Below are 12050 nucleotides of genomic sequence, written 5' to 3'. Positions count from 1 at the left end.
ATGCATGTGGCGATCAAAACTCTCCCTCTCCTTTTTCCGGTTTCGAGCTTGCAACGCTCAGAGCTTGGAGTAGATCTCGTCTTCAAAAGCCTTCATCAGCTGCCTCACGTGTGGGTCAGGCGGCGGCCGAACCTGGGTCCCGAAGATGCCGCACACGCCGGCTGCCCTGTCAACGAACTGTGGCCTGTCAGCAACCGCACTCGTCTCGACAAACACCATCCCAGGAGAAAAGAGGAAGCTTACCCAGCTCAAGTTGAAGGCGCCTGACCACTGGAGGAAACCCCTTTTCCGGTACGGATGACTATCTCCATCCACCAGCAAGCCGCCGGCGCTCCAGTTGTACTCCCCGTTGGTATCGGTCGGCACCCACCCGACGATCCACGCGGGGTCCTTCATGCCCTCAACCAGCGCCTGCTTCGCTTCCGGGTCCAGCAGCCCTTCAAACAACCACTTGCTCCCCTCAGAACTCAAAATCCTGCCATCATCCAGCAGAATCGAGTGCAACACCTTCATGTACTCCTCGAGCGACGCGTACGCGCCCTCGCCGCCAAACGCCTCCTTGTCCTCGCGCGTGTCAATCTGGGGCTCCACGTATTCCATTCTACCGCTTTTCTGGTTGCGCGACCCCATGCCCGCCATGCGCGCCAGCGACTTCTCAGGATACCGCGCCGGGTAGAAGGTGATCCCGCCCGGGGCAATCCCAACCTTGTCAAACACCTCGCTCTGCAGGTAGCTCTCCAGGTCCCGCCCCGTCAGCACCTCGATCAGCTTTCCCGCCCAGTCGATGCCGCTGCCGTAGGTCCACGACGTGCCCGGTTCGAAGATCAGGGGGTAGTCGAACCGCTCGTCCACCGTCTTGGCCGACCCGGGAGTCAGCGGGACCGGCATGGGCTTGCCCACGGCGCTGTACCACTGCACGAGGGAAGGCGCCAAGAACGGGTAGGCCGTCCCCGCGGAATGGGTTAGCAGGTGCCGGAGGAGGATGGGGTTTTTGCGTGGGGTGAGGATGGGCGCGCCGCCGGCGTCGAACCCGCGCAGGATGGGCTGGGCGGCCAGCACGGGTAAGTAAGGGGACACGTCCGAGTCGAGCGTGATCAGCCCCCGCTCGACCAGCTGCAGCGCGGCGATGCAGGTCAGCAGCTTGGTCATGGAGGCCAGGGCAAAGGTGGATGATGGCGTCAGCGGCGAGGCCGGGTTGATGGCGCCGCGGGCGAGCGTGTAGTTGAGTTTGCCTGGTGGAGGGGAGGTGAGTTAGTACTGGTACTACTCCTTCAAAGGGGTGAGTGAGGGAGATGCCCCCGTACCAGACTTGTCTCGCGCGAGGAGGACCGCGCCGGCGATGGCGCCATCGTCAACGGCCTTTTGGATGCGGGCTTCGAATTCAGGGGACATGGTTGCGAGTGTGACAACGGCTGCAGGACGAGTACTAGCAGTATAACAAGCAGTTCAGAGTCCAAGACAGAGCTACTCGTACCAGCTGTATGAGCTGGATATACGGTTCAGGAGAAACACATTGAGCCCCTTGAATATACATGTAGATTGTCCCCGAACATGCTGGTCCCCCACTAATACTAATACAGGGAGAATACCGTGTACTGTACAGTCGTGCCCCTTCCTCCGCCCTTGCTGTAGCGTCCCGCCTCGGAGGCTGAGTCGGAGCACACTGCAACCCACCATCTCCGGGAACTCGACGGCTGCTCCTACGCGTAGGGGTAGCCCCAAGAGGGGTGTGATGCGGGGCGTGCGGTCCTCGGCAAATGAGCCCCGTGAAGCTCGGCAAGACCTGAACCCCGCACGGCTGAGAGCGGCATGCGGAGTTGTCCCTGTGGAGACAAAACATAGGAGTTGTATAACTGTCACCGACCGCATCCATCATCAGCTTAGAGTGGAAGCAAACGGAAACCTCGTGATGTGCTATCCTGAACATTGCTCCCCGAATGCTAGGACGACTATACGTAGGTGATAAGTACGTGTACACCGTGGCGCAGCTGCTCGGATGGCCCCCAATCTCATGTCCAGCTTTGCAAGGGTCGCATCGAAGACTGATACACCCACATCAACATCAACAACCCAACTCCATTGCTAACCAACAAGATGCAAAAGACACAAGGCTAAAGAGCAAAATGCAAACCAATTCCTTCAACTGCACGCAACTAGACCAACCAACAGCCAAAACAAGGGGTATATGTTCCCTCCACCGCACTCCACACCGCCCGTCCTACCCGTCTCTCATAACCCATCACATCATACAGAATGCATCATGCTGCACCCCCTTTCCCTGGTGCTTGTCCTTGTCCATGCCCCTGCGTCACCAATTCAACCCTCGCCAATAATCACCCTTCACCCGCGACCGCTTCGGCGGAGCCATTGGGCTGCTCTCCCTCACCGGCCTCCTCCCCGACAGGATTCTCGGGGATGATTCCGTTCTGGCGCTCCCACACCTCCCTGCGAATCCTTTCCTCCTTGGCCTTCCTCGCCCGCTCCACCTCCTCCACACCGCCAGACTTCTTGAGCTTGCCCTCCTCAACGAAATTAGCCAGCTCTTTCTTCAGCGGGTTCTCCCGCCTGCTCTCCAGCTCCTTTTGGCGTAGCTTTTCGGCTCGCTCAATCGCTTCGAGGCGGTTCTCATGATTCGGCTGGAGCGCTCTGACCTCGCCCAGCACGCCCTCCTTGGCGTCCCTCGGGTCGATCATGGCCGCATTCTCCCGTATGCTGTTTAGTCCTTTACTGAACTGCCTACCCACCACTCCGCCAGGGCCCCCACCGCCGCCGCCCCCCGCGCCAGCGTCTTTCATCTGTTCCTTGGTGGCCTGCTCGACAAGGGCAAATGTCTCGCTGGCCTTCTCTAGGTCGTCTCGTAAATCGACAATCAGATCCTCCATCAGCCGCAGCTCGTCCCGCCCCTGACAGACATCCTCCAGCTCCTTTTCCCAAATCTTGGTCCAGATGGGCTTCTCGCGCTTCATGTACTCCTCCATTTTGTTGAGCTCTTTGGTGAGGAGACTAATGTCGCGGGTGACGGCCTCGAGCTGGCGCGGCAAGGGACGCACGCCGCGGTGAACGACATCCTTGCGGAGGTCCTCTACGAGGTCCTGCAGGTCGTCGACCTTGTTGACGAGCCGGTCGCTGTCCGTGTTGAGCTGCTTGCGTCCGTTGACTACGTATGCGCGGCCAGTATCGCCCTCGATATCTGGCACCGCCACCTTGGCGGCCGCCACTTTAACGTTGTTAGCCTTGTTGCGGAGGGCCGACATGGAGCCTTGGATTTCGGACTGAAAGTTGGAGTAGGTCTGGCGGAGGACAGCGAGGTCGCGCCGAAGGCTCTGTATCTCAGAGAGTTGCGCCGAGCTAAGTTTGCGCGATGCTGAAACCGGCCCTGTGTGCTTTGGAGAGTCAACGGGCGCCGCCATGATGGTAGGTGGAGCGGCGGCCAACCGCGCCACGTCTTTGGCCGTCTCCTGCTGCCGCTCCGATACCCTCTGTAAAGCTACCCCCTGGTCATCGACGTTCTGCTTCATCTCCTGCACCAGCTGCTTGAGCGAGCCGAGGCCATCGTCAATGTGCTTCTTGACTTCATCCAGTGGTTCCACATTGAGCACGAGAACGGTGCGGTCTTTGATGTCCGAGAGATCTTCCAGCTCGTGCCGCACGCCTGAGATAGGGTCCTGGATATAAATGTCTGGCAAGTCGGCGCCGTTTTGCTGCGTGTTCCACGAGAACTTCTCGATAAAAGCTAGTTGCAAGCGCCCAATTGATAACTCTTCGTATCCTTCGGGGAGCACGAATTTCTTAACCTTGGACTTGTACTGCAGGAATAGAGTGAGCTCCTTCGTCGAGGCGGGCGACGTCTCTGTCACAGTGCTCGGTGGCTTCTCTGGAGTTTGGGCTCTGGCTGCTGGCGGGACTCGCGCTGGAGTTGGCACTGTGCGCTTCTCCTGGGCTGCATCTTCGGCACCGATGAGCGTCAGATCGTCGCTCAGTGGCCCATTCAAAGTGGCGCTTGGCCGGTACTTGTCCTCGGGCGATTCAGGCACGGGCAGTTCTGCCTTCGAGGCCGACAGCTCGGCAGAGCCTTCTGGCTCCTCCGAGACCCGGCTGGGGACACGGACGGGAGAAGAATCAAGGGCAACGGCCCGTGACCGGCTGGAGACATTGCGCTTGTGGCCAAGATTGTCCCGGGCCTGCATCGCACGCATCGACTCCCTGATCTCCCCCCGTCCGCGGTTGGGCACCGGGGTAGTCTGGGGTGGGAGCATTGGGATCCCTGGTGCCTGAGCACCAAGGTGCTTCTGGATTTGGTAAGCCGAGTATCTCCGAGACGCCCTCCTTTCCAGGTCACCACCTCTCTGCAAAGCCGCCAGCGCGCTTTGCTGCGATGCCTTGGGCGGCGGCGGCGGAGGAGGAAAATTGTCTAAGCTACTCAAGTCGCTTGCCGAAGGCCCGGATGGGATTGTCTCATCACCGGGGTAGGGTGGGAGAACGGGAATATTCTGCATGGTGTTGCTAGAGAGACTCGACTGCTCCGAGTTAACCGAGCCGCGAGAAGGGTCCCGTTGAGAAGCATAGCGCCGAGGAGAGCCCATCGCATTGCTGCGCCCATCTTCTCTTTGCCCATATCCTTCCTCCAGACCCTCGTTCAACAGAGTTGTAAGTCCCGTGTTGGCGCTACCCGTTGTACTCGAGCTGGTGGTGCGCGCTGGTATAGAAGGGTTGCTCGCGGCGGCAGCGCCACCGGAGCCGCTCTGATCGCCTGAAGGAGCAATCTCCCTCTCGCGCTGTTGCTTCTGTCTCAGCCTCGTTTGCTTCCGCTTGAGCCCATGGAGTAGGTTGATGATGATATCCCGGATCTTGGGCAGATATTTCTCCAAACTCTCAGCGCTCGCTTCCTGGCTCAAAGTGGCCTCCAAAATGGTCCGCAGCAGTTCTGGTACATTGCCCAGGTCTGATGTGTCGACATTGATGGCGGTGAAGGCGCGGCAGGCCATGTTGAATTCGTAGCCCAGGCGGACATATACATCGGACACCTGCGTGTCGGTGGCGTTCCCTCGCGACCATTGTGTAAGGGTCTCCAGCAGCTGTTTTGTGGCGACAAGGAGATGTGTTACACTCTTCTCGATCTGGGACAGGGGAACTGAGGAAGTACCCGACGAATTTCCTGAAGACTTTTTCGGTGCCATTGTCAGCGATACAACAGTAGGCGAACTGCGGACAGCGAAGAGCAAGAGGGGGAAGCACAGGGCGCTAGAAGCAGGATGCGGCTGGGCAGAATAGAGTGGTGCGATGTGGCGGGCGAGCCACAAGGTCATGAAACCTGCATGAGTTTTGGTGATGCATGAAGCCGGCGGTCGAATCGGGATCTGCACCAACAATGCAGAGAGAGATGGAAAAATAAGGGGGGAAAAAGAGAAACCGGAAACTCGGGCACTTACGTTAGCCCGTCTTGTGGAATCATTCCTGCTACCGCTCGCACTCGGAGGGGTCGGCTGGATCTGTCGTGATGATGATGGACGAGGCGCAACGGGGCGGTTCGTGCCTACGCCCATGGCGGGTGACATGGAGCGCGGAGGGACACTTGGCGGCGGCCCCGGTTCAGCGCCGGGCGACCGTCGCTGCGAGCTTCGTGATAGATTCATCTTGTTCTCTCCTCCCACCCCGTGCTCGGTCGCTGTTTTTTCTTTTCGTTTGCCCAATCAGATCAAAATGTGCGAGGAGTCGGATCGCGGCAAACGCTCGAGAGGAATTATTTCGGAGGTTGGGCGCGAAATGACGCGGTTCGCCGACGGTAGCCCGGTCGAATCCCGTCAGGTTGTCTCTCCGTGTCCAAACTTTCGAGCTGCGTCGCTACAGCTAAGAGTATGCTGGAACAAGCATGCGATGAAATCTGGCGCTTGATTCTGGAGGAGTAGTCGCTGGCCATGTGCGGAGGTTCGAACTTCGGGTCGGGCTGCCAAGCACACCAGTCTCCACTGGACCTTCTTCAGCGCTGAAGACAGGCCGCGCCTTACCGAAAATTGACAGGGATAACGTTACGCATCATCACCGCAGGGCTGGGGCTACAGAATAATAGGGAACCTCAACTCGCCGTCGTCCTATTAGGTATCAAGAGATCGGTTATCGAGCTCTACAAAGTTGCAACTACCGTTCCCGGTTCTTGGAAGGAGGGTAATGGTATTTTCAGTTCAATGCAGCGTACCTAGAAGTTTCGAATTTGGCAAGATTGAGTCCTTGGTCAACTCTGTATTTGACTGAGTTTTGATGATAATGTGTCCATTTACTGTACAGATACATAGAAACACAACGACCTCCTAGCAGCCTTCCCATTTTGGCCATATACCCAAACAAACGTCAGGTGCAGTTTCGAAACAAAATATCCGCTCGTATCCACTAGAGAAAAACTCCAGCGCCACGTCATAGCGATGATTCTGGAAAAAGGCCTACCGGAACGGTGCCTAAGGTACCGGTATAGCGCTGGCTTCATCACCCTGCTTGCCATTCCATTTATCAACCCAGAGTCTCAAGCCCAGCCAGACGTTAGTTGACGTATGTCTTTGGCTTGCCCAGCAAATGTTCACGATGCCTCGAACGCTGAGTACTCAAGCTGGTCGCACAAATTCGTAGGCACTGTGGCTTGACGGCCGGGCCAGGCTGAGCATCGCAGTGAACTGCTGGGCTGCAACCGCTGCAGGCCCTCTGCTTGCTCCCATCGGTCCCTGCCACTTCCTCCACCTCCCGGCCTGTCATCCAATCGCCTCGTCCCAGCGTCCCACTAGCTCCGGAGAGGCGTTGGGATCGTCGACCGCCACATGTATGTCTCATTGCCCATTGGGGCTGGACACGACGCGGCCTCCTGGCTCCCGCCGAAAATATGCTGTGTTTCCTGCAATCTCGAAAGCCCCGATTCTCCGCTGTGGCGGCGCTGTTTCCGTAGTGTTTCTCTTACCCGGCCACCTGTCTCCGAGATGGCCAGTGTCCGTTTGTCAATGAGAGAGTTCGTGGGTATTTAAAGAACGGGCAGGTCGCCGTGTAATGTCCCTTTGTCACTTCACATCGTTAGAAACTCACGTCCATCACTTGTGATCAGACCAATCAGCCGCCATAGATCCCTCTCAAAGCAATCCGCTCGTTGCAAGATGCAGCTCAAGGCTTCTCTCGTTTTGTCTGTCCTCGTGGGCCTTGCGGCTGCCCACGACGGCCACTCGGACTCCTCTAGCGTCTACTCTGTTACGGGATCCACGTCAGTACAGACGGCCCCCCAAACGACGGCCCTCGTCCCGACCAGCTCTGCCAAGTCCAACACGACCCTGTCCCAGACGGGCTACGCCAGCAGCAGCATCTTGACATATTCCAACAGCACCACCGTCACCACGGTGTCACCATCCAAGTCATCCGGCCTGACGTCTTCCACGCTCAACACTGTGGTACCGCCGTCGACAACCCCCGCGGCTTCGACACCCACCCCGACGAACGCTGCTGCCCGCTCACAGTTTGGTCTTGCCGTACTGGGCCTGGCTGTCGCTGCCGGACTGGGACTTTGAGAAACGTCCATGTGGGAAAGGAGCTGGCGGAGCAATCGCCGGCAAGTGGCGGCAGATATCGAGCAATCAAGGGATTAGGGGAACGTATTGGACCAGATTGAGGTGGAATCTTAATCCGAGCAAGCGGGTGAGCGCCATGCGTGTCTGGCTTATGAACGGCATAGGGCAGTGGTAAAAACCTCAGTTAGTCTAGAGTAATGCTTAAATAATTGACCGAAAAGGTCGCTAATTGCGAGCTCGGCCTGCGGACGAGTTTCATTCTAGACGTGACGCGATCTGTTCCAGGAAACCATTCCTCTTGACATACAAGCCCTTCTGTCTACATGAATACCTACAGCTCGAACGGCGCAGGCGAGGAATTCTACCTCCAGCAGCTCTCTACCGTTGAAGATCGCCAGCTCGGGGCCTAGGCAAACCCCTTATCGACATCTAGAGAATATTGGCGGCTGTGTTACCTTTCTCGGTGCTCACCATGTTCCACAACTCCTCCTCCGATAGATTGACTTGTCAATCGTTCACTCAAAGTCCGGAGATACTGATCCAAGACAATTACCCCATCCCAGTCAGCGGCCTTGGGATGCAAATTAGGTTCAGGAAATATGGGTAGAAGATTCAGGGGGGTCCTGGGATCCTGAGGAAGAGGGGATAGGAGGTTCAGGGGTGTGTTTTGATCGCAGAGGAAGAGGTTGATTCAGGTAAGGGCTTAGAAGGGATCCGGGGAGAACGACAAGGGGACACTTTGCCAACCGACTCATGTCCAATTTCTCGTTTCCTGTCGGCGCTGGGTCGCTGACTGGGCATTATCCAAGATCCGCTCCTCACCGCTCGTGCCTAATAATATTGCCTCGGCTGGTGTCCTCTACCATCGCATCGGGCCGTCTCCTTGACATGTACAGCACTTTGACATGTACAGCGCAGATGCGCACCCACAGCCCCAAATCGTGTAAGCCGCTGCAAACCAAGAGGGCGTATCTCAGCATTTAGGTGCTGCTGGCGAGGGTGTCTCTTTCTGCAGGAGTTAGGAAATGGAAGTGTTTGTACAGTACATATATCGTTCCAGCAAGAGAGTAAGTACCGTGATGGGCTAGAAAGCTGTTTCGGGACAGCGACGCTCATCAGCCTCATAGTCCAAGCCTCCAACAATGTGCCATTGTGGGAAAAGAGACGTCGTTCAATGGGTTCTACGCCACTCCTCGAATGAGTACATAAAAGGAAGTGCGCAGGTCATATTCTATTCACCTCACCTTCTGTGCACCGGGTACCGGTACTCCGTACCTGAATGGAAATTGCAGGTGCCAGCTTACGTTAGTAACTGCCGTTGAGCAAGTCTTAAGGTATCACACAACATGTTCGATACAGGAAGTGTCTCGCTCTTGCTGTCCTCCGAATACGCAGAAACGGAGCAAGTCCACCCATCACCTGCTTCGTGGCAGTATAACCCCCCCCCCCCAACCCCCCCCTCTTCTCCTCCTCCTCCCCGGCAGAGTTTCATTGCCCACGCACTCAGAAGGCACCTAGATCTAGAGAGCAACAGATCAATTCAAATTCCTCTCGCTCGGCCCCGAGCCGCCTTGGTGGTACAAAGCACCTAATTCTAACATCCCGCCACTCGGTTGGGATGGGACACGATGGTGATACTGTTGCCGGAGGAATGTGTAAACGCTGCTCTGAGAGACGCAAAGAGCAACCTGGAACCAGTAAGGAGACGGGGAGCAGGGACTGCCGGCAGCCGAGCCTGACGGATGCTAGAGGAGTTCGAACCAGAGATGTAGACAAGATCTCTGGGCCTCACCAAAATGGCCGGCGACATGTCCAAAACGTGGCTGCGTATGTGTATGCACATGCATACATTAACTCGGCTCTTCGTTCCCGTCGAGGGGCAACACTGTACCCGCAACTTACTCATAACGCAGGGTATTTTCACAACCAACATGCAGTATCCGTCATGAACCGTCTGCGTATGTCTGCAGTGATCAGGTCAAATCCCACACGCCGCGGGCAGTTTTGCTTGGCCTGAGGTGCTGTCCACCTAAGGTATCCTGTTCGCTCCAGAAGAGCCCGGTGCCTGCCGTATGTAAGAAAGAGCACCAGGGCACTAAGGTACCTTCATCCCGCATCCCTAAGGACACAGGGCATGTCTTTGAAGTCTGCCCGGGAAGCCGCAGTCCTCCTCCTTGATCGACTCGCTGCACATTGAGCCCATGGAATGTAGTGCACCAAGTTGGGCTCTGGTGTGGCTGTAAGTGATCGATGTGTACACTACCTGTAGCTCGAGTCTCGGTGAATGGCAGGACATTGCCTTACTGGACACCTGAGGTCCTGGCAGTCCATCCAACATGCTGCGCCTCCCCAGGCTACATCAAGGGGACTAAACGAGAGAATGTGGGGCCTACCTTACCTTACGCGCCTACGCATCGCAAGCGCCGTCGATCTCCCGAAGCCTCCATCAAGGGTCGTCACCTTCGGCCTCGGTAAGGTATCTGACCTAGAAGAATCGCTTGTCCTGGTCTGGGAAAAGTATTGGAACTCTGGAGTACCTGGTTCGGATTGCACAAGCTCGCCCCTGCATCTGCTGCAAGACTGCGATCTGAGTATTGGAGAGCTATGGCACTTTCCAACTTGCAGGTCTTATGTGTCTGCAGCTCTGAGGCGGCTGAACATCACAGCCGGGGTACCTACAACCTGCCCTTAAACGCAACCATCCAGCTTCTGACAGTGAGGTTAGCCGAAGCGTCAGACTACCTTCCAGGCTTGAAAGTTCTACCTAGCAGTTATACACTGTAGTTACACACTTACTAGCAAAACGAAGTGTTGATGTTCAGCCGGTGCAGCGTCGCTTTGCAATGCTCTTGATTCCCTTACCTGCAAAACTCCCAAAGGCTCCTATTCTTGGGGATAGGATGGGTGTGGTGTAAATGGTATCCTTTTTAAAAATGCTGGATAGCTTAAGGAACGCTGAGCAAGCACCTTTTAGCCTCCAAAGTCGAAGCAAGATGCGGCTTGCGTTTGCTTGGGCTCCCGAAACATGACCTCGAATTTTCCTTTGTTGATGATGGCTCGAACCGCTCCGAAGTAGAGTTGGCTCACCAACGGGCCTGCACATGCTACAGTAACGTGATTCAACGGTCTTTGATTTGGATTAGGCCTACCCCTTATCACCCACTTCTACTTGGATCTTGCTTTCGGTTGAAATTGATGGAAAAAGGACGTTACGTTAGGACAAGCGTTCAACGTCGATGTCACGTGAAGCCTTCGGATGATCGACATGCGCCAAGACTGGTTGAGCTAAATTAGTGCTAGTGGGTTTCGAGTTGCACAGTTCGTCTGCAAAGCCATGTTGTTTGTTAGCAAAACTTCGCGGTATCTGACATTTGGGACGTTGTGAGACCTCTTTCTTTCTAGTCAGTCTCCAGAATACAGACTGGTTCGTCAAGTTGTTTCCCGTGGGATTCTCCGCTGGGAATTCGTTTAGCCTTACTCCCGCCCTGACTTCCAACCTGGTTAATAATTCCTATCCCGCGCAGCTGGACTTGTTGCCTCTAACCAACATAGTACCTTTGGTGGAACACCTCCTGAACTTGACTTTTACCTGGCCTACCTTACCTTCAAGATCCCTGCCTGCCTCAGCTTCCTGCGTTCCCCACCCCGAGCTGCGAAACACCCGGGTCCGCAAGGAAGCCTTGCTGGAACAGAGTCAACCCCACCAAGCTATTGACCCTGATATTTCCATTCGACAAACGACTGGTCTGCGCTGGCAAGAACGGCTACACAACGGTACCAGTATCTTACAGTTTAAGTACAAGAGAGAGGCCAGATGCCCCTTGTTGTGCGCCCCCGTCCACTTCCTTAGAGGCCGTATCACTGTGGCACCCTTCTTTTGAGCTACCAACGGAGCTCGTACATACATTACCCCGTTGGCAACTTGCAACAGAGTTGCAGAGGTAAAAACAAGCTCTTTACCGGTAGGTTGTTAAGTGTCTGTAAAGCAATTGAACTGTTGTTTTCACTTTTTCCCCCATTTCCCCAATCCTGATAAATTTCTCCCACAGTACCGTAACGTTGGTTAGTTTTCTTCTTCCGTTGTTTTTTCTCTGTCGAAGCATAGAATAGAAAGGGATAGAGCAGTGTCAACAGAAGAAGCAACGCTTACTGATCTGTACATATACACACTAACATTAGGCTTCTCTACGGAGGCTTCCCTCCAAGTTCAAGAACTCCAAAGTCCAAACAGTTGTGGCGTGGAGGTCTTCCAAGGTTGTACAGTACAGTACAATACCTAGCGATTGGGCCCCCGCCATTCACTCAGGTCGCACCAATCAGAGACCCGATTCGCCCAATTCGTACAAACTCCTCTGCCGCTACCGCACATCTCCCGCCCGCACCCTCTTTCCCAAAGTTTCCACTGCGACCGGTGCTCACCCACGCAGAGGGCACAGGAACTATGGAAGACCGATCGACAACGTCAAAACCCGCCGTTTCCTCTTCTCCATCACAATCCGCGTCGCCGGACATCAA

The 12050-nt window shown here is 55.8% G+C and overlaps 4 protein-coding genes across 4 annotated transcripts; 1 reads left to right on the top strand and 3 right to left on the bottom strand.

The window, feature by feature from the left end:
- Window positions 1-57: 57 nt before the first annotated feature.
- N656DRAFT_712692 (beta-lactamase/transpeptidase-like protein) lies at window positions 58-1392 on the bottom strand (the record flags this gene model as incomplete). Its single annotated transcript, XM_064811839.1, has 3 exons — window positions 58-177; window positions 244-1232; window positions 1305-1392. The coding sequence occupies 3 exons, from the start codon at window positions 1390-1392 to the stop codon at window positions 58-60; spliced, it is 1197 nt and encodes a 398-aa protein (XP_064668601.1).
- N656DRAFT_166309 (uncharacterized protein) lies at window positions 1239-2130 on the bottom strand. The gene has a single exon (XM_064808725.1). The coding sequence runs from the start codon at window positions 1925-1927 to the stop codon at window positions 1427-1429; it is 501 nt and encodes a 166-aa protein (XP_064668600.1). The 5' UTR covers window positions 1928-2130; the 3' UTR covers window positions 1239-1426.
- Window positions 2131-2333: 203 nt separating this feature from the next.
- On the bottom strand, window positions 2334-5555 carry N656DRAFT_712458 (AIP3-domain-containing protein; the record flags this gene model as incomplete). The annotated part of the gene is made up of 2 exons (XM_064811814.1): window positions 2334-5162; window positions 5418-5555. The coding sequence occupies 2 exons, from the start codon at window positions 5553-5555 to the stop codon at window positions 2334-2336; spliced, it is 2967 nt and encodes a 988-aa protein (XP_064668599.1).
- Window positions 5556-6973: 1418 nt separating this feature from the next.
- N656DRAFT_166281 (uncharacterized protein) lies at window positions 6974-7801 on the top strand. Its single transcript, XM_064808724.1, has 2 exons — window positions 6974-7718; window positions 7800-7801. Exon 1 carries the CDS (start codon window positions 7131-7133, stop codon window positions 7533-7535), a length of 405 nt encoding a protein of 134 aa, XP_064668598.1. The 5' UTR covers window positions 6974-7130; the 3' UTR covers window positions 7536-7718; window positions 7800-7801.
- The last annotated feature ends 4249 nt before the right edge of the window (window positions 7802-12050 follow it).

Source organism: Canariomyces notabilis, assembly GCF_033297395.1.
Source record: "Canariomyces notabilis strain CBS 508.74 unplaced genomic scaffold N656scaffold_16, whole genome shotgun sequence".
Classification (NCBI taxonomy): domain Eukaryota; kingdom Fungi; phylum Ascomycota; class Sordariomycetes; order Sordariales; family Chaetomiaceae; genus Canariomyces; species Canariomyces notabilis.
Note: the sequence above shows the minus strand (reverse complement) of the source record. Positions and strands in the feature narration are given on the sequence as shown.